Source organism: Podarcis liolepis (genome assembly GCF_965112155.1).
Source record: "Podarcis liolepis genome assembly, chromosome: 7".
Lineage (NCBI taxonomy): Eukaryota > Metazoa > Chordata > Lepidosauria > Squamata > Lacertidae > Podarcis > Podarcis liolepis.
In genome coordinates, this window is record NC_139561.1 from 63,031,738 (window position 1) to 63,056,352 (window position 24,615).

At 43.8% G+C, this 24,615-nt stretch overlaps 1 protein-coding gene across 2 annotated transcripts; it reads left to right on the forward strand.

Moving 5' to 3' along the window:
• Positions 1 to 1,582: 1,582 nt before the first annotated feature.
• On the forward strand, positions 1,583 to 15,950 carry LOC310710667 (gap junction beta-5 protein-like). Of its 2 annotated transcripts, XM_083511683.1 has the most exons (3): positions 1,590 to 1,734; positions 11,655 to 11,725; positions 14,309 to 15,950. In XM_083511683.1, the coding sequence occupies exon 3, from the start codon at positions 14,334 to 14,336 to the stop codon at positions 15,168 to 15,170; it is 837 nt and encodes a 278-aa protein (XP_083367809.1). In that variant the 5' UTR covers positions 1,590 to 1,734; positions 11,655 to 11,725; positions 14,309 to 14,333; the 3' UTR covers positions 15,171 to 15,950. The 2 variants fall into 2 exon arrangements, with proteins under 2 accessions (XP_083367808.1, XP_083367809.1); XM_083511682.1 differs by lacking the exon at positions 11,655 to 11,725 and having other exon boundaries at positions 1,583 to 1,734.
• Positions 15,951 to 24,615: the final 8,665 nt, after the last annotated feature.

Here is a 24,615-nt window from a genome sequence, read left to right on the forward strand (position 1 = left end):
GTGAAGTTCTTGACTAAGCTACTACAGTGGTACCTCAGGTTAAGAACTTAATTCATTCTGGAGGTCCATTCTTAACCTGAAACTGTTCTTAATCTGAGGTACCACTTTAGCTAATGGGGCCTCCCGCTGCCACCTCGGCACGATTTCTGTTCTCATCCTGAAGCAAAGTTCTTAACCTGAGGTACTATTTCTGTGTTAGCGGAGTCTGTAACCTGAAGCGTCTGTAACCAGAGGTACCACTATTTCCTTTACCATAAGCAAGTCAAAGTGTGGGTCTTAACCTTTAAAGCTCTAGTGTGCTTGTTTATTTAACAAAATGTATGTACCGCTTGTTCTCTCAATGATATTTTTTTCATTTAAAAGACAGCAACATAGCCGCCTAACAAATGAGGCTGGGGAAGGGAGAGGGCTCCACAGCCTTGGTGTCAGTGTAGAAAAGGCCCTGACTCCACCTGCCATTCTTAATGTGAGAGAACCTGCAGATTGGCCTCAGCCAAAGATCTTAATGCGGGGGCTGTTTCATATGTGAACAGGTGATCCCTTGGAAACCTTGACCCCAGGCCATTTAGAGCTTTATATATCAAACAAGCCAGCAGCTTGAATTGCATGTTTGCTTGGTTGCTGTTGCTGTTCTTGTTGTAACTATTTGCTATAGGCTGCTGGGGTGGCGGGGTCAATGCTAATGGAAAAGCAGGATATAAACCCCAGTCCTCCTAATGCTGAAAAGGAGGCACCTGTGCCAACCTGATCCAAAACAGGCAACAGAGAAACAAGAGAGAGATATCAGCATCTCAGGGAAACTCCAAGGTTCGCAGAGATACAAAACGATGACGCCCCCTTCAAATAAACCCAATGAGGATTGAGCATGCTCAGTGGTCTCTAGAACCCAGGGCATGTGGAGTGTTAGTTAGAAAAGAAAATTGGGAAACAGGGCAGGGAGTGAAATGGTCTTCTTGAACCCCTTCACAATTTATAGTATGCTGGAGGTAAGCATGGATGGAACAGGAGTTGTCCTGTTAGGTGAGAAGAATGCATTGTAACATTTTGTGGCAGCTCCCAATTGTATTAAACAATAGCCAGTCCCAAGTTTGTCCAGGAACTTCATCACAATATTTGAACACTGAACTTGCACCCCAGGAGTGGAGGATTCCTTTGGGTCCATATTTTAAAGTAAACAGACCTAGTTTGCTGTCCTTCGAAATATACCCATTTTGAAGTCACTTAAATTGGATAGTGTGCTTTTCTGAATTTTGCAATTCTTACCCCAAAAAATGTGTTTGGAGGAAAATGCATAATAAAATGTGCATTTTGTGAGGGGGGGGAATTGTACAAGTTAGGGAAACGTTTGCAAAAGTAGTGAAATCTTGGGTCTCTTTTAGGGGACTGAATGGACTAACCATCAAATCCCTACCTCCTGCAATCGTGGGACTGGCTGCTCAGATCACTCAGATAGATTCTGCACTGCTGGTCTGATGGGGGCCCTTGTTGTTTACCTGGTACAGCTCTCTGCTTTCCCCAGCCTTGACAGCTAGCAACCAAGAGTGTGCTAGAAAGCTCCACCCATGGAATGTTTCTTTTGGAGATTCCTCCTCCTCTGCCTTGTCCTCACTCCCAGAGTGCCGGGAGGAGCTTCTGAGCTTTGATGGCTCTTAACTGGTGAAAATATTTTTTGATGCTTCGGAAGGAAGCGGCAGACTGGGAAAAGGCCCGTGAGGAAGCCAGGACTCTTACCAGGTAAGCGTATTTGTGGTTTTCCCCCGTCACCACTGTAGGGTGAAATGTAAACTAGCCTGTTGAGAAAAGTTTGAGCTGCTGGGAGGGGGGCAGGAAAAGCAGAACAGGGAAAGGTTGTAGTGTAGGCTTAAAGCGTATGTTTTGCTTGCAGGATGTCTCAAGTTTCACCCTCAGCAACTCAAGTTACAGCTGGAAAAGAGACCCCCAACACACACACACACACACACACACACCCCTCTGAAATCCTTGAAATCTGCTGCCAGTCAGTGTATGGACAATACAAGTTGGATCAATAGGCTGACTCAGTATGAAGCGGTTTCCTATGTTCCTATGGAATGACTCTTCAGGGCTGGAGCTCAGATTTGCAATTTGGGACCAGGCTGCCACTGAGGCTACCCTGAAAACTTTCCCTTCTTTGGAGAGCCTGAGAAGCCCCACATATCTCAGGAGAGGGGAACTGGACTTTGCAAACTCTATTCCCCTTATGCTTTGATTTACACCAGCTGTAAAGGTATCAACATGCAAACGGCAAAGAGTCTCATCTGGATTTTTGCAAACAAACATGCATGAGTAATATTCTCTTCTGTAAGCTGGGTGGGTGTGGTGGAATGTCTTCCATGTTTGCAGTGCTTGTGGATGCTGTGGGGACCTTGTGGGGGAGTGTAGATCTTGTTCATTAGTGCCTAGCAGATCCCAGTGGAATTCTGGTCAGAAAACAAAAGCACAACATTCAAAACCATAGGGTCGCTCGTAACTGTTCAAATAGCATGCTTTTTTCATGCTGGGAAGCATGGGACTTGTAGTCTCCTCGGCAACTTGAGTTGGGAAACAGGGAAAATGGCAAATTTTGTGCACCCCACCCTTTCCCACCTCCAGATCCACAAGATGAGTCTTTCACTGTTTGTGAAAGGTGTGCAGTGTGAATGGTGAGGTGGGCTGTTCCACCTTTTATTTTTTTAAAAATACTTCTCCACAGTAATAAGAAAAGTATTCTTAAGAAAATATTAAAAGGGAAAACGCCATGCAAGCCAAAGAGAGTTACATCACGCCAGAAATATTCAACAATGGAAAGGAAAGAATGAAGGAAGGTCTGAACTGCCACAGACCCATCATGCCTTACTTGCTGGCTCACCCAAAACCCTACCTCTCACTCTCTCCTCACCTTCAGCGTCATCCTACATGCTCCAACTCTCCTTATTTACAAGGGACGGTCCTAGTTTTCTGTTACTTATGCCTGAGAAATCACTGTTGGTTTTAAGAGGTGCCTTATTCAAATCTTGCAAGTGAGAATTGCTAGCGTTGTGCCAGTGCTTGGAAAGTTCATACTTAAAAGGAACTGGTTCCTTTTTTTTATGAAGCAAGCTATTCAGTTCAGCTGTATTCCAATGAACTTTCTAGTTCTTAAAAACTTCATGTTCAACATTTGGAATATTACCAGGTGCTGTGCTGAAGTACAGGGTCCAAAAGTCAGGGGCCACAAGATGTCTGACAGACAGAATGTCAACAGATGAAGTGTTCTTTATTATTGTATTTCCATAAAAGAAAAGCCTTGCCCTGTTTAATTTGTGCCAGTTACACCGCTGTTAAAGGCACATGGCATCATTCTCTTTGTTCCTGTACCTGTATTTTCCTGGGAAAGCTGCTTCTGTTGGAAGAGAGTGGATCTCTCCAGCAGGGAAGATACAGGAAGTGCCTTACATTCCTTCCTTCTGATTGTTTAGCAACAGTGATTAAATGACTAAACATCCTTAACAGCAGCACCTGTATATCGGCCTAATAAGCCCTAAAACAATGCCTCAATGTTTTGCTTTCTAACTGTTTTTAAAATGAAAAATAATAGTCCAGACCTCCTGCTGCTGGGGGAAGAGCATGAACATGAAGATGAAGTAGAAATCATTCAAAGTTCTGCCCCAAAATGAATTTAATTGACTTTTAGTTCACCGATTACCTTCAGGTGTAGTCCAGAGATTTTTAAACTGCGAACTTCATTCAGCTGAACTAGTTTGTTCCAAGCACTGGGTTGTCCTCTTTCACAATTCCGCTTCCTCCCCTGAGCTAAATATTGGAGTGGAAAGGTGAATGAATCTCTGTTGCACATGTATATAGATGCATATGCATGAACATTAAGTCAATGTGCTATGCACAAACAGCTATATCCCACATGCAGTCACTAGGGCAGGCTTCTTTGGCCTCCAGACGCTGTTAACTAAAATTCCTTCTTCCCTGGCCATTAGCCATGCTAGCTGAGGCTGCTGGGAGTTGGAGTCCAGCAACATCTGGGGGGCTAACAGGTTCCCCATCCCTGCACTGAGGTGCATTTTTAACTTTTTGTAACAGATAGAAGACAAATAAATGTCTTTGAATAAAATTTTAAGGGGAAGAGCAACTGCTCTCCCTATACATAATTTGATGTAGAACAGGCTATGGCTGAGTTAAGAAATAAAGTGTACAAATGCTTCAGTAATGTACAAAAGAGGAACTGAGGCAAGTGTCAGGCAAGATCCTGGCCTTGGTATGAGATTAGGGGTGTGACTCACATGCAGCTCTCTATTGTCATATGTGAAGTGTTGGATGGTATCTCACCCTTGTTTCTGTCAGCTATAATGGTTCACCACTCCTGTCCTTAAAGGTAAAGGCAAAGGGACTCCTGTCCATTAGGTCCAGTCGTGGCCGACTCTCGGGTTGCGGCGCTCATCTTGCTTTATTGGCCAAGGGAGCTGACGTACAGCTTCCAGGTCATGTGGCCAGCATGACTAAGCCGCTTCTGCTTTCAAACTGCTAGGATGGCAGGAGCAGGGACCGAGTAACAGGAGCTCATGCCGTCACGGGGATTCGAACCGCCGACCTTCTGATCGGCAAGTCCTAGGCTTTGTGGTTTAACCCACAGCGCCACTTTCCAAAACTTAGCATGCACAATGTATGTGGGGCTTCCCTTGCGCTTGGACCAGAATCTGCAGTCAGTGCAAAATGCAGCAATGTGATTGCAGAGAGTAGTGAGATCCTACAAACATGCTACACCTCTTCTCAAAGATCTACACTGGCTGCCAATCTGTAACCACCATGGCTGCGTGGGGTTTTGAACCCAGGTGTCCAAGGTCCTAGTCCTCTAACCACTGCACCACACTATCTCTTCTACTGTAACAGGAGGGTCTGAATAGTGGCCAGCATGTAGGTTCTGCCATGGAAATACACCTTTCCATTCTCCAGTGTTTCCTGCAAGTACCAGCTCCATCTGAATGTTCTTTCTACTGCTGTGTAGGGTCTGGAGCTCACATTCCACTATTTCCATCAACCCCGTATCTATTTCCCCTCAAATAATGTGATAGGCGTTGCAGGATGAAGGCCTGTGTGCTGTTTTCCACAAAGCACACCTGTTCCTCCCCAAACACATGACAGCACCATTTTGCCCACAGGGCACATTGAGGAAATGACATGAAGACGGGTGCTGGAACTGTCCAGACATGAGATGGGTACTTAAAATCTTGTGTCACCTCTTTTGCCTCCCAGAATATGTCACTTCCCATCCTTCAGGGAATGGCCTCCTGGATTGAAAAGCTGAATCAGCCATGCAGGAAACTTCATCCTTGGCTTAATTGCATTCCACCTACATATTGTACAAAAAGGTGACTGGAATTTGGGGTGCTCCAATATTTCACTATATGCATTTTAAGCAAAACAACCTAATTTACACTGTCCAGGTTAATATATGGATCAGAAATCAGCAATCCTTAGGTTTTCATACTTCTCAAAGTTTTGGGACCCAGTTCTTGGCTTAAGAAAAGTAGCAAAATGCATACAAAAGTTCATATTTTAGGTTAAAATTTGTATTTTACTGTAAAATGTGTACAGATTCCTTATTTACACCCCAGCTTTACACCAAGAAGCTCAAGATGGCATAAATGGTTTTCCCCTTCCCATTTAATATTTACAACAGCCCTGTGTGGTTGGTTAGGCTAAGAGATACAGTAGCTGACCCAAAGTCACCCAGTGAGTTCCACAGCTGGGTGGGGATTTGAACTCTGATCTCCCAAGTATGACACTCTAACTACTACACTAGACTGGCCCATCTCCCTGAATATACAAAAGTAAAGTGAACTTCCATGCACTTTATTGAAAAAGTTGCAGGTTGATGTGGAAAACACAAGCATTCTTCAAAAATTGCACATTATTTTGCAATGCAGTTCTCCGGCCAAATAATTTTCTGCCCCTTCAGTTTTGCTGGTGTTCAATTATGAGCCTGTCGTGTGCCGTTTTGTGAGGATTTCTTTTTTGAAGGCTGCCTGAAGAGTCCACATTCAAACTGCATGCATTTTGTTCTCACTTTTAATGTAAGATGCACTTTACCCATCAAGCACCCATTTCCCAATGCTTTTCACGGCATTTCCCATGAAACACACATTTTGTACACTTTTTCCAATGTAAAAACAAGAAATTTATGGGTCATTTTAAGCACACTGAAGTTACACTTCAAAATTATAGGCAAGTGTGTTATGACCCACACACAGCTTCAGGAGTCTCAAATCAACTCTTATCTGCTGAAGAAAGGGGACTTGAATAAATCTCTCCTCCATCTCTCACTACAACTCCGTTTGCTGAAGGACCACAGAATCTTTGTGTAATCACAAGGTCCCTTCCAACTCTACAAGTCTTTGATTCTATGATCTACCAGTTCACCACTACACTCAAGTACACTTAACACAATGTTTGTATCTCGAGTTGGGAGTGACTCTGAATTAGCCAACCACTCCCTCCTCTTCCTTCTATAACTAGGCACTGCGTAACTAGATGTTGTTGCGAAATGGGAGCACCCAGTTTGCTTGGAAGACTGTGCCCAGGGCTTACGATGCTTTCCCTTCACCCCATTCCAGGATGTGATCTTGGCTGCTTTAATAAGACATCCTGCTGCTTCGCTTCTGTTTGTTGATTCTTGCAAAGAATGCTCATTGCAGACAACTGTTTGATTGATTGATTGATTGATTGATTGATTGATTGATTGACAGTAATTATATACTGCTTTTCAGACAGGCCTCATAAAGCAGTTTATATAAGATTATTAGAACAATAAGCATCCTAGTTTTGTTTTGTTTTTAAAGTTACAATAGGACAGAAAAGACAAGTTGTTTAGAAGAAGCTGTTAGTGCTTCTTCTCATTCCCCTAAGGGCTCATTCTCCTCAGGGCTCAATTGTCCTGTGCTGGCAGTTCAGGAGGGCAGAGGCCACTAAATGGTGGCTATTGCTCAGGCTTCTGTCTTTTCCCAAATGTGAACATTTGGGGAGAAATTTGATTCAGTTATCATTTAAAGGCAAGCTCGTTTGCACTTTCTGAAACAATATGCAAACTGGAATGCAGCCATCCTTTGAAATTCACACTTCTGCAGATTTTGCAGCACCATGTAATGCATGTGCTAAAGTAAAGTGTGCATAGAAATCTACATATTAGGGGAAATAAACATATATATATATATATATATATATATATATATACACGTGGGTGGCGCTGTGGTGTAAACTACTGAGCCTAGGGCTTGCCGATCGGAAGGTCAGTGATTCGAATCCCCGTGACGGGGTGAGCTCCCGTTGCTTGGTCCCAGCTCCTGCCAACCTAGCAGTTCGAAAGCACCTCAAAGTGCAAGTAGATAAATAGGTACCGCTCTAGCGGGAAGGTAAACGGTGTTTCTGTGCGCTGCTTTGGTTCGCCAGAAGCAGCTTAGTCATGCTGGCCACATGACCTGGAAGCTGTACACCGGCTCCCTTGGCCAATAAAGCGAGATGGACCTAATGGTCAGGGGTCTCTTTACCTTTACTTTTAATATTAGGTTTTCAACATTTCAGTGGATCGCCAGCCAAACATCGCAGTTTGCCACAATGTTGAAAAAAGCTGCTCTGGTTTCGCCAGAAGCGGCTCAGTCATGCTGGCGACATGACCTGGAAAAACAGTCTGCGGACAAACGTTGGCTCCCTCAGTCAGTAAAGCGAGATGAACGCCGCAAACCCAGAGTCGTGAGGAATTTTTTATTTAAAAATAATAATATATTGCAAACTGATGAGGAAATGTGGAGAACTTGGGAAACTGAGAAATAGAAATGGGAAGCTTGGTCCATCCGTCTAACTACAGCAGATCCCAGAGAGGGACGTGGAGGGATCCTGACCTGAAGAGCCTGTTGGTTCATCTGATTCACCTACTGTGGGAAGAGTAGGAGGGGATGCTGACCCAGATGATGCAGACAGAGTGCATGACTCATTCCCACTGCCACCTCGTTCCATTAATTGTGGTTGTTAGGCTGTACCTGGCAACTACTCGCCTTTGTCTGATGAAACTATTTGCAAAAGAAGGAAATACCGGTAGATTCGGATAGGAGCATAGCCATGAAACTGCACGTCTTATGTCCTCAGCACAATCTCTCAAGGCACATCCTTCAGGACTGAGTGGGCAAAAATGGCCATCCAGTTGATGTTGGACTCCAGTTCCCATCAGCCCCAGCAAGCATGGCCAGGGGTCATGGATAATGGGAGTTGTAGTCCATCAACATCTGGAGGGCTAGAGATTCCCCACACCTGATCTAGCCAGTTAACAGTCAATTTTGGCATCTAAAGTATTTGTGAAGGGGCAAAAGAAGAGATGCACACAATTTTGCCTAGTCTGTGCATTTTCGCAAGTAATTTTCTTTAAATTTCCTCTATTTTTGTATGTTGTTTTCATTACTGCATTCTTTAGTCTTCTTTTGTGCTAATATGCACATCTTTAATGCATTGTTTGTTTGGAGTTCTGAATCAAAATATGGAGAAGTGCAAATTTTGAAGAGGAGAACTGTATTCCAGTTTGCATATTATTTCAGATGTGCATTAACATGTGACAGTTTTTTCTACCATCCCTTCATGCAAGCAATCTTGTGTTCTTGGATAAGAGATGCATAGCATCATGTAATAGCACAGAAGAAGTTGTAGAGTTGGATTGGGATGCAAACACACAAAGAAAAGCTTGATAGGACTGGGGAGTGATGAAGATGGCAGTCAAGTCTTAAGCTTTAAAAAAGTGTGTAAAGCAAATAGGGAGACAAGAGAGGGCGGGATCTTCAATAAAACGGCTTTCACAAAGTAAAGCAGAATGGACAACTTAGGTGTTTCATAAATAAATTGGCCATTTGGCCATTTGGGTGTGATCCAGCAGGATTCTTCTTATGTTATTTAACAAGATTTATCAACTAATTAATCAACAGAAACCTCAGAATGGTTTACATAAAACAAAATAAAAAATTAATGGGAAAATACTGATAAAAGCAAACTTTACAAAGCAAGTAAAATAAGATTTTATTAAAATATAGATAAAATCGGTTTTTTTAAAAAAAGAAATGTACCTAATAAAATTACGTGTCAGGATAAGCCTGCCCAAACAAGAAAAGTGTTTATCATGCATTGAAACCACTACAGCTGAAGATGCCTGCCTAATATTAAGAGGCAGGGAGTTGCAGGGAGTAGATTCTACCGCACTGGAATATTCATTATGTTCTTAGTGATTACATTTGAATTCATCACCAAACGTAGGTGCCTTATAAATGTTGTATAATTATTATGATTATGATTATTTTATTAAATTTCTATGCCACCCTTTATCCAAAGATCACAGGGTGGTTTACAATACAAAAACACAAAAATGCATACTGCAATAACAAACAAAAACAATAACACACACACACCACACACACGCAGTTTAAAAGGCCATGTTTAATTAGCCAAAGGCCTGGGAATGGAGGAATGGTTTTTTTGCCTGGTGCCCAAAGATGAGAATGAACAAAGTGATCACACACAGATCACACAACAGCAATTCCAAGCAATGACCACACACCCACCCTTGTGGTGCTGGGCGAAACTGCTGCAGCTCTCACCATGGGACCTGAGGCTCTTTCACCCCAGTGCCTTTTTAAGTTGGGGCCAATGAAGCTGGACCAAGATGGAGGGAGTCCTGCAATGGAGCCTGGTAGGCTCTGTCAGCAGGACTCCCTTCCCCTTCACTGGCCAAGGGGAAGGGGGGGCAAGCAACCTCCTCCTTGGAGAAAGAGGCCTCTTGCTCACCGCCGCCCCCCCTCCCCACTGTGGGAGCCCAAACCTTTTTCCCGCTTGTATGCTAGCAGGAGAAGGATTGGGGCTGCTCAGCTGGGGAGGGAAAGCACCCTGCCCCAAACTGAGTGAGCCCAGATCCTCCTGCTGCTCTCATGCAAGCAGGAGAAGGATTGGGGCTTCCTCAGCTGGGGAGTGGGAGCAGTTTAACAGTGTTCCCAGCATGCTGAGTGCTGGGGGTCTCAAGAGTGGTGGCGGTTTTGCCAGCGATATACCGCTGAGTGAAACTGCCATCACGGTCTGCCCCTCATACCGGTCCTGGGCGATATATCGATAACTCGCCCAGCCCTAGTAGAGATGCAGGAGAAGGTCATTCAGAACCTTCCCAATTTGCACTTCCTGAACCAATATGTGAAGGAAAACGTAGATATTCTTTCTGAATTTTGTGATGTAGCTCTTGCACCCACCCACGCAAAAATGTACAAAAATGCATTATATTAGAGAAACTTGTTTGTAATAAGGTGTGCAGTGGGGAAATCACATTTAAAAATCAGGATATTAAGAGAAGTGAACCTAAAACTACAAATGTTTATGTGCATATATAGATTGTTACACATCACCCCAGTCTCCAAGTGGCACGAGATTCCAGGGGTTCCAGGCACTTACCCAGAGACTGTTTCCTTTTGGGAATGAGGCATAGCCTTTATGATATATGGTTTATTTAAACATATACTGTATGCAACCTGAACCTACAATGCAGAGGCTCACAGCATCAACCAAAAAGGTTTTGTTTCTCTCATAGCTGCGGCCTTGGATTCAAACAGAAATCAAGCATAGATCTGCCTCTCTGGCTTTCCAGCTTGCTGATTAAGTTCAAATCCCTGCACACATGAAGCCTCATCCCTGGCTTTTGTCCTTCTCACTCTCTGTAAATTGAGCAAGGGGCCCACCCATTTGCCATCTCCCACAGAGCCTCTTAATCCCCCTTAATGGCTCATCACCCAGGCTATCACCTCATGAGGAAGCTAGCCCAGCTTAATTAGATTTTAACACTTGCTGGATCTGGGGATTAGAGGAGTCTGGCACTCCAAACTCATAACAATATTATCAACTGATGCAGAAATGGGGCGATCCAAGAGAAGCCAAAATCAACAGATTTGCCCCTCCTAACATGCAGGCAGAAAACCACCATCACAGCCTGCTTTTGAGCATCCGGAGGCCTAAGCTTGGCTGTGGTTGGAAACAAGTTCTGGAAATGGAAATTCTGTTTGCTCTAGCATGGAAATTCTTATGCTGTGGTCTTTGTGCTAGGTCTGTGATGAATTAGTAAACCTTGACTGATTTTATGGATTAAAGATGAATCATTTTGTAAAGACATATTTTGTTTCCACTTCCCGGTCTCTCACCCTGTGGTTTTCTATAAGGGATTCTTAAAGGAGAGGGAAACATCGGTTTTAATTTTATCTTCTCATTTACTGAGGTGGTAAGTAGAGTTGTGTAGTGACCACAGCATTCACCTTGTATCTAAATCTGTAGCATTCATAAGCAGCCCAATCTTTTTCAGGTATATTCTGTGCTCTTCCAATACGATTTGTTATTTGTCTCCAAATCCTATATGTTAAATCTGAAACTTTGTTTTGCCTCCATTGACTTTTACAGAGAATCTGGAAACAAAAAATGGGGAAACTAAAAACAAACAAGCAAGCGAATCTTTTAACATACGTGGGTGAAATTTACAAGCAAAGAAGCTCCTCCAGAGTGGATTAAGCCTGCCAATTGTCATGCAGATCCAGAGAGGAGTTTTTGTGCAGGGAACCTTTATTTTTTATTTTATAAAAGTCTCTAAATTGTTTATTTTCTGCCAGAATTGGATGCAGATTGCAGACATGGTCTCCCCTTCTGAAGGGATGAAGCTTGCCAAATTTCAGAAAGATAGGTGAGTGGTTCTCCTGCAAGGACAGGCATTGGAGGAAGGAACAGAAATCACACACAGCCCTAGTTTTGGGGGGAGGGGCACTCAGTTTGAGGGACATGTGGGAGGTGCCCCTGCATTAGATACCCACCAAAACTCTGACAAATGGTTCCAGGGGCAATCATAGAACTGTAGAGTTGGAAGGGACCACGAGGGTCATCTAGTCCAATACAGGAATCCTTCACCCACCTCGGGGTTCAAACCCATGACTCTGAGATTAAGAGTCTCATTCTGTAACAACTAAGCTATCCTAGCTCAGAGTTATTGTGCTGGGTGATTTTACCTTCATTGTTTTTTAAAAAATGGAAAAGTCAACATTTCCTCACTGTGAATTAAATAGAGTTCTGTTATTTTAATTGTTAGAGAGAGAGAAATGACTCAGTAACTACCAGGCCACCCAAGTAGTGTTTCACTCTTTTTGACCCCATGGACCAGAGCACGCCAGGCACTCCTGTCTTCCACTGCCTCCTGCAGTTTGGTCAAACTCATGCTGGTAGCTTCGAGAACACAGACCAACCATCTCGTCCTCTGTCGTCCCCCTTCTCCTTGTGCCCTCCATCTTTCCCAACATCAGGGTCTTTTCCAGGGAGTCTTCTCTTCTCATGAGGTGGCCAAAGTATTGGAGCCTCAGGTTCAGGATCTGTCCTTCCAGTGAGCTGATTTCAATCAGTGAGCTGATTTCAATCAGAATGGATAGGTTTGATCTTCTTGAAGTCTGTGGGACTCTCAAGAGTCTCCTCCAGCACCACAATATGTGGCAAAATATATTGTACTTCTGCTTAATTGTACTTCTTCCTATATTTGCATCAAACTATGAAACTATGTAAATCGCCATATATTGCAAACCATCTATGTAAATCGGTGCCCTGTGAGATGCCAAGTACCCAATGTTTCACAGCAGAACAACATGGAGACACTCTTGAGAACTTGCAACACCATTATTCTCATCAATGATCAATGTTAGGCACCTTCATCACACACATACACCTGTTACACATTGCAGAAAACCTGGAGAATCTTTCCTTCCAGTAGCACTTCTTCCTTCTTAGGGAGATGAGGGCAGGGTGGGTTGTATATGGGTTATTTCCTGGCCTGTAAGAACATGTAGCAAGATTGGTTGAAACATGCAATCCTCTGGGTGAGAGGCACATGGTGTGGGAGTAGTAGAATGAATGGATTTTGAAAACTATTGTTGTTGTTTAGTCGTTTAGTTGTGTCCGACTCTTCGTGACCCCATGGACCAGAGAAAACTATTAGGTCCATAAATTGCTATAGGTGTTTTCTAGCCCTGGATCTTAAATCAATTGTGCTTTGTGGTAAGGAGAGGGGCACAGCTGAACCCAGAAAGTTCTACATGCTGTGATTAGTGGTGGGCCAAGTTCCCTCAGCTTGCCTTACAAGCCATTCATTTCTTCTGAACTTTTCTGGAAAATATTCACAATGCAGTCTTATTTGTTTGTTTTTCTGAGAAAGCTTGGGCGGGAAACTGTTAGGATATTTCCGTTCCACCTTAAAAGGGAGCAGGCTTTGAGAGTCACAGAGTCTGCGTATTTCCTGTTCACAGGATGTTTATGTTTTCTATTGCTTTCGTTTTCTCTCTGTGTCGGAGACACTGACGCAGGCAGTCATGTCTTTCTTTGTTCTGATCAACGCTGAATAAAACTTGTAAATAATGCTCTCCTAAGTGCGACTTTTGCTGTGCATTATTTGCTGATAGAGTGTGCATGAGCTCTGGAATGTGGCAAGATATTTTTCTAGAAACTCATGTCGCTAATTGCTGATACTGCGTGCCTACGGGAGATCGATGGATCGTCCGGCAGACGGCTTGGGGCCATGATGGAATTTGTCTCCCTGGCAGTATCCCAACAGAAACAACTAGATGAAGCTCATGGACACACACTTTTCAAGCAAGGTTAACTGGTGGCAGATACAAGAGAGACAATAATCCTACTTTTTATCATAGCAGGCATTTAAATGAAGTCTGATTTTATAATTTTAACTGATGTTCCTCTTCATTCTGTTGCTGTAAGGTCTGTACGCCACTTACGAGATGATCATAATTCAGCACATCCAAAGTCCCCCATTGCAAATTCACACCATTATAGTGTGTGTGTGTGTGTGTGTGTGTGTATGTATGAATTATGACTTTTACTGTGACCTGATATGAACCTTCAGGAAGGGAGATCAAATTGGGTAGGCATGGCAGAATGGATATGGAAAGACAATGGAGCTTGTACATGAAATGGTTGGAGGGCAAGACAGAAAGTGAAGGGACGCTTCAGTACTTTTCGGTTCTTTCCAGGTCTATGATGTGATTCAGACTAGCAGCAAGGTGTTGTTGATAAATTCAAAAAGGTGTGGGGAACCTTTGACCCTTCAGATGTTGCTACAACTCCCATCAGCCCTAGCAACAATGGCCAATGGCCAGGAATTATGGGAGTTGTAGTTCAGCAACAAAGGTTCCACACACCTGATTTAGAGGTTGCTTTGCTAGACATACATAGACATATATAGCATTTCTAACTCCATCATCTTATTTCTTTTCAGGTATTTTAAGTAGAAACCAGAGGCCATGAACTGGGGGGTCTTTCAAGGACTCCTGAGCGGGGCAAACAAATATTCCACAGCCTTTGGACGTATTTGGCTCTCAGTGGTCTTCATCTTCCGGCTTCTAGTCTACATAGTGGCAGCTGAAAAGGTTTGGGGAGATGACCAGAAGGACTTTGACTGCAATACTGAGCAACCAGGCTGCCCAAACGTCTGTTATGACCATTACTTCCCAGTCTCCCACATCCGTCTCTGGGCCCTACAGCTCATTTTGGTTACCTGTCCTTCCCTGCTGGTAATCATGCATGTTGCCTACCGAGAAGCCAAACTAGAGAAGTATAGGAAGAAGGTTGGAGCAGACTATGCACTGCGCTATCCTCCTGGCAAGAAGCGTGGAGGCTTGTGGTGGACCTATTTCTTCAGCCTCATCTTCAAGTCTGCTGTGGACATTATATTCCTCTTCATCTTCTACCATGTGTACCCAAACTACTCACTCCCCAGTGTGGTGAAATGCTCCCTTGAACCTTGTCCCAATGTTGTAGACTGCTTCATAGCCAGGCCCACAGAGAAGAACATCTTCACCCTTTTCATGGTCATCACTACCTGTGTTTGCATCCTCCTCGGCCTTGTTGAAGCCTTCTACCTTGTTGGGAAACGATGTACAGAGTGTCTTGAGCCCAAAAATGAAAGCCACAGGAGGCAGGGCAGTGAATGGATGAGAAGAGAGGACACTTGCTCTCTGCCCAACAGCAAACATGACCCAAATGAAGTGGGTGTGCAGGTGTTCCATGGTGCAGATTACAAACCATCTACCTCCATCATCAAGGCTGCTCCACTTTCCCAGAGAACTCTAAGCACATAAACTACCCAGTCAAAATTAAATCCTGGGAAATTTGGTAATGGAAACCTTATGAAAAAAACAACATGACTTCATTCTCAGAATGAACAGTGCCTGCTGCTAGGCAGGACATTTGCATGATGTGCCAGAAGGCATGTCAGAGTATTCCAATAAAAACAGTAGACATTGCTGGTGCGCATTTATTCATCCCATGTCTGGAAAGGAAATCACTGCAGCAAATTTGTCATTGTTGTTTTCAGTCCACAAATGATATGTGATGATATGTAACTGATGGTGTTTTCTCCCCCCCACCCCCCAAAAAAGTATTATGTTTCTTTTTAATTGAAATGAATAGGGAAGAATGACACGATTAATTACATAAGATTGTGCCACAAGTGAGATGACTAATGCCGTTTTCTGTCAGTAGCCAAAGTGCAGCAGGAGGGAAACAGAGCTGCATCTGGAAAATATGTGATGGAACAGAAAATAGTGCTTTCTTGCACCCCTTTGTGCAAGATGGAGATGGAGAAAGGAATGGCCTACAGTATTTCAGGCCCCAACCCAGCTCAGGCTGTTCGATTTTTTGATGTCCATATTTGATCCAAGAATATATTAAATAGTCATTTCAAAATTCACTAGTTCCCTCAGCTCATTCCATCTAAACCACTTACATTGTATACTGTCCCATAACTCATCCAGTCAAATTTTTTAAGACCTCCCCACCACCAGCGAAAGGTGGCTAGCATACTGAGATCTCAGGAGTGAAAAGCAATATTGAAATAAAGATCGCTAATGGAGAAGAAATGGTGTTGGTCTAGTCCTGTTGCAGCATTGCTGTTCTTATTCTGAAAAATATACACATTTTCTATTTTTTTATTATTAATATTATTTCGAGAGAGAGAGAGTCATATACTGTATAACATACACAATAAATGGGATGCCGGTGGCGCTGTGGTCTAAACCACTGAACCTCTTGGCCTTGCCGATCAGAAGGTCGGCGGTTTGAATCCCCACAATGGGATGAGCTCCCGTTGCTCTGTCCCAGCTCCTGCTGACCTAGCATTTCGAAAGCACACCAGTGCAAGTAGATAAATAGGTACTGCTATGGCAGGAAGGTAAACAGTGTTTCTGTGCGCTCTGGTTTCCGTCACGGTGTTCCATTGCACCAGAAGCGGTTTAGTCATGCTGGCCACATGACCCAGAAAGCTGTCTGTGGACAAACTCCCTCGGTCTGAAAGCAAGATGAGCGCCGCAACCCCATAGTCGCCTTTGACTGGACTTAACTGTCCAGGGGTCCTTTACCTTTACACAATAAATGTATACATACATATGAATGTATACAAAACTCTGGGTGAGAGCCAATGTAGCACAAGCAGACAGGTCTGTGCACAAAGGGGGGTTTCTCCTTCCTCTCCTCCCCACTATAGGTCACCATGTGCCCCCAATTCCAGATTGTTGGGCAGACTCTCCACAGCAGTTCCCTTGCACAAGGAGCTTTCCATTACACAAGCAGGCAGACATCACTGAATGTTGCCTACTAAATCTAACTGCTGAACATAAAATGTAGAATATTTTTTTTAAAAAGATCATATATGTGGGTGGATATGGGTGTGTGTGAGAGAGAACTGAAGCAGTCCCTGCCCCAGTTATTTCCAACTCTGTTTTCACATATTCCATGACAAGATTCCAACTATTTCATGTCATAAACTCTTAGCTTTATTGTCAGTTTAATGGCCCCCAGCTGTACTCAAAATTCCCAACTAATGCTGCAACCCTAACCTCACTTACCTGGGAGTAAGCCTCATTGAATCCAATACAGATTATTTCTGAGTAGACACAGACAACATTGCACTGTAGATCTTCCTTCCTGGGTTTGTGATTTACCTTCCCAGCTTTTTTAAAAAAATGGTTTTTATTAAAGTTTTTTTGTGTTACAAAACAAACAGATGAAGAGGGAAAGGTATGTCTGTTGTCTACACTTTCAGTTGAATAAAAAATTCTTGCTAAGTTGACATATAGAAAACCTCTGAATCTGTTGTTGGTATCCGTCTGTCACGAGAGACAATGGAGTGCACCTCTGGGCGTGAAGTCAAACCACTGCGTTAGCAGCATCAAAGTGACCTCCCTGGGGTACAAGCTTGGGCAGTGTGTATGAAGTTCCTGGGTTGCCCAGAAAACAAGACCCACTCTCAGCCTCACTGATAAGGTCCAAAGGAAAGGAAAGCCACATGTTTGACACCAGCTTGGCTGCTGGAGTTGCCAGAAGGAAGTGTACAAGGTGCCATCCAACCGTCTTAGGGACTCCACTCCGGATTTGTGTAGGGTTTACGCCTTAGCCTTTTCTTCTTCTGAAAATATCCTTAAAGGCAGTGGAGGTTTAGGATCAATGTTTTCCTTTTCCAAGGTGGGCTCCCTTCCCAGGTTGATGAGCCCCATCTGCTCCACACTTCCCCTCTGCAGCACATGCAGAAAATGCCTTCTTAACTGTTGGACCCACTATTGGTCTCATCCCCTCAATCCTCCAGAGCCTGTCTTTACATGCAGGGGAAGTCCCTAACTCACCGAGGGTTTGAGACCCACTGGCTACCCTCACCTGGTTTAGCTAGCCAGTCGAAGCCAATTCCCAGGGTGTGGCCACTGTCGCATGCTGGCAGCTACTGGGAGCCACAAGTGAGAGCTGAGTGCAGGGTGGGGGCAAATGGTGGATGAACTATCCCAGAAGGAGCACAAGTTGTCCCTCACCAGAGGTAGTACCCGCTCCTCTAACACCCCAATTTGTTGTGGTATTGTCTGGTTATCTACAATAAAATAATTAATGGCTGGAATCGCTATAAACCGATATTTCCAGCAGTTCCAGAATAATATGCACATTTCAGTTGTGGGGGTAATGAGAAGAATGGCATCCCAAAACTTCAGAAGGGGTCATCAGACTTGTGGAGGTCAGTGATACACAACTGGCTGGATGTGTTCAGTTTGGTGGGGTGCACTTGCAAGCTGCCCAGGCCTCATTACACACAAGTGCAATGGATGCTTCAGTTCTGGAAAACCAAATGTAGGAACATAGAAAGCGGCCTCAGACTAAGTCAGATGTTTGGTCCATCTTACTCAGTTTTGTCCACATTGATAGGTGGCACTTCCCTGGGGTTGCAGGAAGGAATCTTTACCAGTCCTACCTGGAGATGCTAAATCTGGGACCTTCTGCACGTGAAGCATGCACTCTACCACTTGCCTTGCCTTCTTGGGGTTTCATCTGACTAAGTTTTACTCAAAGTAGAACCATAGAATTGTAGAGTTGGAAGGGACCATGAGGATCACCTAGTTCAACCCCCTGCAAGGCAGGACTGTTTCACACAACGTGGGCTTCAAACCCAAAACCTTAGATTCTCTACCAACTGAGCTATCAGTCTCATTGAAATGAATGGACCTAGCTTAATCATGTTCATTCATTTCAATTTCTCCTCTGAAGAGAACTAGCACTGGATACAGCCCTTGCTTCCCTCTTGGTTCAGGAGAAGAACCAAGTTTGCAACAGGGCAAGAGGCATCATAAGGCTCAGCCGAGTTCTTGCACAACATTTATGCTTAAGTTCCACCTGGCCATTTCTCATTTGAGTCTTGTTCTTCTTGTTGAGCCACAACTTAGTCCTTCTTCCAAATTTGATTGGAACTCTGCAAGCAGTGGCAAAATCCACCACTCCCCTTTGCAACCTTCTCCAGTGGCTAATTAACTGCTATTGATGGGGCAATTGTCATTAAGTAGGTGGCACAGATCCCCTGTCACATGCTTTTTGTGAGCCTGTGGCATATTTGGCATCTTGAGAAATTGACCTCAGTTCTCCCTTTCTCGGTTGCTACCTGTGAAAGAAGATTTCCCAAAGTGGAAATGGATGCCTATCTACTGTGCCAAGGCTGCCTTGTTTGTTTTTTTGTTTGTTTGTTTGTTTGTTTGTTTGTTTTCACATGCCATCCTGTATTTCCACTCAAAGTGCATAAGTCACCGCATCATAATAGGTTAATACAGAAGGGCCATGGATTATGTGAAGCATTGCAAAGAAGATTATGAAGGGAGTTATAAATTAAGGATAATTAAAAGCAATAGAGAAATTAAGAAATGTAGATTAAGTGATAAAGATTGAAAAATCTTCAGATGCGGTTGATGGAAGTCCAAAACACTGTATAAGATAAGAAAGTATGTTATATGATTTTGGAAAATATTTGTAAAAATCAATTTAAATTTTTTTTAAAAAAGCAGAAGGGCTATAGCTCAGTGGCAGAGCATCTGCTTTGCATGCAGAAGGTCCCAAGTTCTATCCCTGGCATGCTGCAAAAGATTCTGGGTCTGAAACCCTGGAAAGCTGCTGCCAGTCAGCATAGACATTACTGAACTAGATGGACCAGTGGGTTTGACTAAGTATAAGGCTATATTCCTATATTCCTATGAAAGGGGCCATAGCTCAGTGGTTCTGCACATGCATAGCATGAAATACATCCCAAGTTCAAGCCTTGGTATCTCTAGAATTGGGAATGTCCCCAAGTCTGAAACCCTGGAGAGCCTTCTGCTATGTACAACCCTGTGCTAAATAGGCCAAGGGTCTGACTTGGTATAAGGCAGCTTCCTATGCTACAGGAAGTTGTCTGATTATGGTCTGCTGGGCCATGTAGCCCAGAACTGTCCAAAGTGAATGGCAGTGGTTCTCCATGCCCTCAGAAAGGAGTCATTCAATTCCAGCTGTCAGGGAACTGACATCGGAGCTAGAGGCGGAGGGAAGGCTCTCAAATGATGCTGGAGAAGGGCCCAGCAGGGAGAGAGGCAGCTCAACAGATGGGGAAGCAAATCAGCGCAAAACCAGGGATAAAGGGGGGCAGGTGGGGGAATCAGCGAGAGGGCTCCAGGACTCTTCACCGGACACCAGCGGGGAGAGCACGGGTCCTCCGCTACCCATGCCCTCCCTGCGCAGAAGACTTCCGCGCAGGGAGAGTAGGAGGAGACTTGGCGTCAAACAACTTTTATGTTGGAAAAGGTTTAAGAAACGCCCACTGACGGATTCTGCTAGCGACTGAGGCAGCCACGAAGTGAAGGGCTGTCCAGACAGAAAGGTTTAACCAGGCAACATAGCCAGGAGAGGCGGCAACTTACGCACAAGCAACCCATACTCATTACACCAGCCATGCATGGAGATGCTGGGACCTGAACCTGGGATCTTCTGTGTGTCAAAGTGCACTACACAGTGTTGTATCATAATCACGAGGATTACACTGTCAGCCTTAACCCACTTGCTAGGCAGGAAGTTTCCCTGTCTTTTATTCAAAGCATTTATGTACCACTTTCCATCATGAACAATCCCAAAGGAAAAGAAACAATACTAAATAATACATAAAGCAATTAAAAATTGTATATTTTGAAAATGGTGTATTATAGTGAGTTGGACAATTGGTCTATCTAGCTCAGAATTGTATACACTGACTGGCAGCAGCTCTCTATGGTTTTGGGCAGGGGGTGCTTCCCCCCAGACCTGGAGGTGCTGTGGATTGAACCTGAGGCCTTCTGCATGTAAAACAGATGTTCTATCACTGAGCTACAACCCTTCCTCTAATTTGCTTAGTTATTTCATTTGTAGATTATTACCCATGAAACATCCTGAAGCGATTTGACAATAAAACAGATAAATCAAAACTCGTAAAATAGGATTTCCCTCGCTTACTAGCCACATAAATTCCAGACCCACTAAACCACCCTTACCTCAATAGGTACATCTGTCATACTCTGATGAGACCTGTTAAAATCAATGGACTTAAGTCTATTGATTTTAATGGGTTTAACACAGAGTGTGATTTAGTAGGATATCGCCCAAAGTTTTGTAGTCTTGTGATCTCCCTGGAAAGGGAAATCTCAGCTGAGCCACGAAGTTCATAGTGTAACCTTAGGAACATAGGAAGAGCACTGCTGGATCAGGCCAAAGTCCCACCAAGTCCAACATCCTGCTCTCACAGTGCTTAACCTGATTCCCATGGGAAGCCCACCAGCAGGAACTGTGTGCTATAGTACTCTTCCCCACTTGCACATCCTGGCCAAGTAGTATTCAGAGGCCTACTGCCTCCAATAGTGGCAGGAGAACTTAACCATTATGTTTAATAGACTTTGATAGCCCTTTCCTCCTCCATTGATTTGTCTAAGCTTTTCTCCATTGATTTGTCTAAGCTAACAAATTCCATTGTTCAACTATGGACTATGTCCTTTTGTTCATTCCAGGAGCCAGTAGTACGAGAGATGACTATCCACTTTCTCCACACTGCAGAATTTTATATGCCCCTATCATGTCCCCACTTACCTTCCTTTTCTAGAATAAGAAGTTGTAACCATTCCTCATGGGGGAGTTGCTCCAGCCTCTTGATCATTTTCCGAACCTTCTCCAGCTCTACAGCATCTTGGTTGAGATGCAGCAACCTGAACTGTACACAGTATTTGGAGGGATATACCCAGCCTCATATAACCAACAGGTTTAATTGACGTATGAAGGGGTTACAACCATAAAGTAAGCTGCCCTGCCAAGCTTAGTTAGGTCACACACACCCCTCACTTGGGACGAACAGCTACCAAACTCTTTGTTCTCCCGCTTCCCACCATGTGACCCCTACCAGAAAACCCTGGCTCTTCTGTGCCATGAGGTATGTGTTCCCTCCAAGAATGGCTGTCCAACTGCACTGGCACCTTCTAGTACCTGCATTCCCTGGAACTTGGAGGTACCGGTAATTTGATCCCCCCCGCCCCCGTTATTCCACAGGTGAGTCAGCTGCCCCAAGTTCAGCAGGAACCTTGTCCACGTATCCTTCACATCTTCTGTTGCATATGGGCCTGGCATGGCTCCTTCTGAGATGCTGGAGGTGTCTGGGGTAGCACTGGAGTCGGGATTTGGGGGTATTTAAGTAAAGTGCAGGAGGCAGTGGAAGACAGGAGTGCCTGGCGTGCTCTGGTCCATGGGGCCACAAAGAGTCAGACATGACTAAACGACTAAACAACAACAACAGGTAAAGAGGAGTAATCCTGGCTTGAGTCTGGATTAGGCATGACAGTTACTGATCCATAAGTGTGCCTGTCATCTTATTCCATGACTGTTAAGCTTATTGAGGAACCTTGGAACCTTCTCTTGCTCTCTCTCTCTCTCTCTCTCTCTCTCTCTCACACACACACACACACACACACAGCCTAACCTACCTCACTGGGTTGTTGAGCTGATGAAATATAGGGGGTGGCTGTGTATGCTGCCCTGAGTTCTTTGGAGGAAGGATTCCAGATATGGTGCTATTGCTAGGAAGATGTGCCTTCAATGTACCTTCAAGTCCACAGGAGTAAACGTAAGAGAAAATAATGTGCTTCTCTCTAGAAAAGGGGCACTTTGAGAAAGAACATCAGATCAAAAAAGAAATCTTAAACCCAACTAGGAATGTTTTTTTTTTATAAAAAAAAAAATGACATAAGGGAAAATAAGTTTGCAAACATAAATTAGAAGTGGTTCAAGCACGAGTTTCCCTGAAGCAGGTTTACTGCTTCTTACCTGGAGAAGGGTGAGTCAGCAAGTGGTGTACGTGTACCACGCTCAGGTCTCTGGTCAGAAAGAAGCTATGAATCTTCCCCTCTCGCTCTGATAAGACTGCTGGGATGCTGGCATTTCAATTCCCCACCGTCCTGCACTGGGCAAGCCACTTATGTTTTTAATCCAACAGATGCAATTAAAATTATCAGCTCAGCAAATTATTAAGTGGCAGGAACTTGATTCAGGATTCATATGGAGCAGCAGAAATCCAAGAATCAAATAAGCGTTACATGTGAGGAGCAAAAGAAAGGAAGATTGAAAATTCCAAATTTCAATCCACACGGATAATTATATTTTATAAACACAAGTTATAATATTCTGTGCTATAAGCAAGTTATTAAAATTATCTACTATCAAATCTGCAAAACGTCTGTGAGCGCTCCAAAAGATTATTGAGTCCAAGCCCTTCTTGATTAATATCAGTCCTTGACAATTTAAACACAAATGGGACAAATGGCTTTGGAACCTGGAAAATGCACCATCAGTGTGAGAGATGGAGAACAGATGAAAAGCAAGTATATATTCCAAACTGGAAAATATAACTCTAATCTTAAAAATAAATAAATGCTGGTGTTCAAAATTTTGGATTTTTAGACACAGGTATCCATATCCAAATGTGAGTGAGAATTCAAAATAAAATCAGTTTAATTTTAAGTCATTGCCTTCTTTCCTTTCTTTCCTTATTTTATTATTATTATTATTATTTTGCTTCACACTGATTTGTCCTTCCATTATTGCATTATTTCTATAAATGCTGGTTGGGAGTGAAATGCTGGTTTCTCCCTGCATGTCCCCCATGTCGCATCTTATCTCCTGATGCTGTACTTTGTAATAAAAGGGCGGAGAACCTTTTCCAGTCTGGGGGCCACATTCCCATCTTGGTCACTTTTCGAGGGCCACATCCCAATGGTGGGTGGGGCCAGATGCAAAAGTGGGCAGAAACCGAAAAATGTAATTTTTTAAAAAATATATAGAAATATTCAAAAAATAATAATAATAATATAGAATAATATAAATATACAATGGTGTCCTAAATGTAAAGAAATGTTACTGTTGTACAGTAGGCTAGTTTCTACGTACAGTACAGGCTCACATACCAATCTCTGCCCTCCATCCAGATATGAAAGAGGCATCAAGAAGAGTTCAAGGACATATTCCAACCAGGCAAAAAACACCTGAGGTGTGAAGCAAGGCCACAGAGGGGTGGGGCTTGGGGAGTTTTGTGAGGCATGGAGGACCGCATTTGACCCACAAGTCTGAGGTTCCCCATCCATGCTGCAGTACACCTGTGGTTTCTGAATGCTGATCACACAACAAGGTAGCATAAGCTAGAGCACAAGGGAGTCCAAGTGGGGGAAGGTTTGTAAAGACAGAACGAAAGAAAATGTTCGATAAAATGCAAATAGCAAGTCCCACAGGAGATTTTATGTATGCATTGCATTTCAATCACACCTTCGTTCTGTGGTGGAACTCCCAGGTGGGGTCCCCTGGTAGTCTCTCCTGCAGGTATGGGCAAGACCCGGGTGGGCTTTGATGCGGAAAGACAACTGCATCATGCATTGTCACCATGTGTGCTGAAAGTAAGTCTCTGGTTCAGGGCCACCACCCTTCTTTCTCCAGAGCCAGGAATCAAAGATGGGGACCAGTGGCTAACCTGATCCAAAACGCCCACCCACCCCACTCACACATGAAAACAAGACCACCACAACCAACCACAAATGAACAACCACACCCTAGGCAAACCCCAGCCTCTCTCACCACCAAAGGAACACAAGTGAACAGCAAAGAACCTGCACAAGCAACACTGACACCAAACCCTACATATATTAAGTAAAATAGAAACACCATCATCTAACCCCACCCCACCCCATCCTTACC

Bases quoted from the DNA above. Each gene is read 5' to 3' on its own strand.
- LOC310710667 (XM_083511682.1), top strand. From the start codon at position 14,334: ATGAACTGGGGGGTCTTTCAAGGACTCCTGAGCGGGGCAAACAAATAT.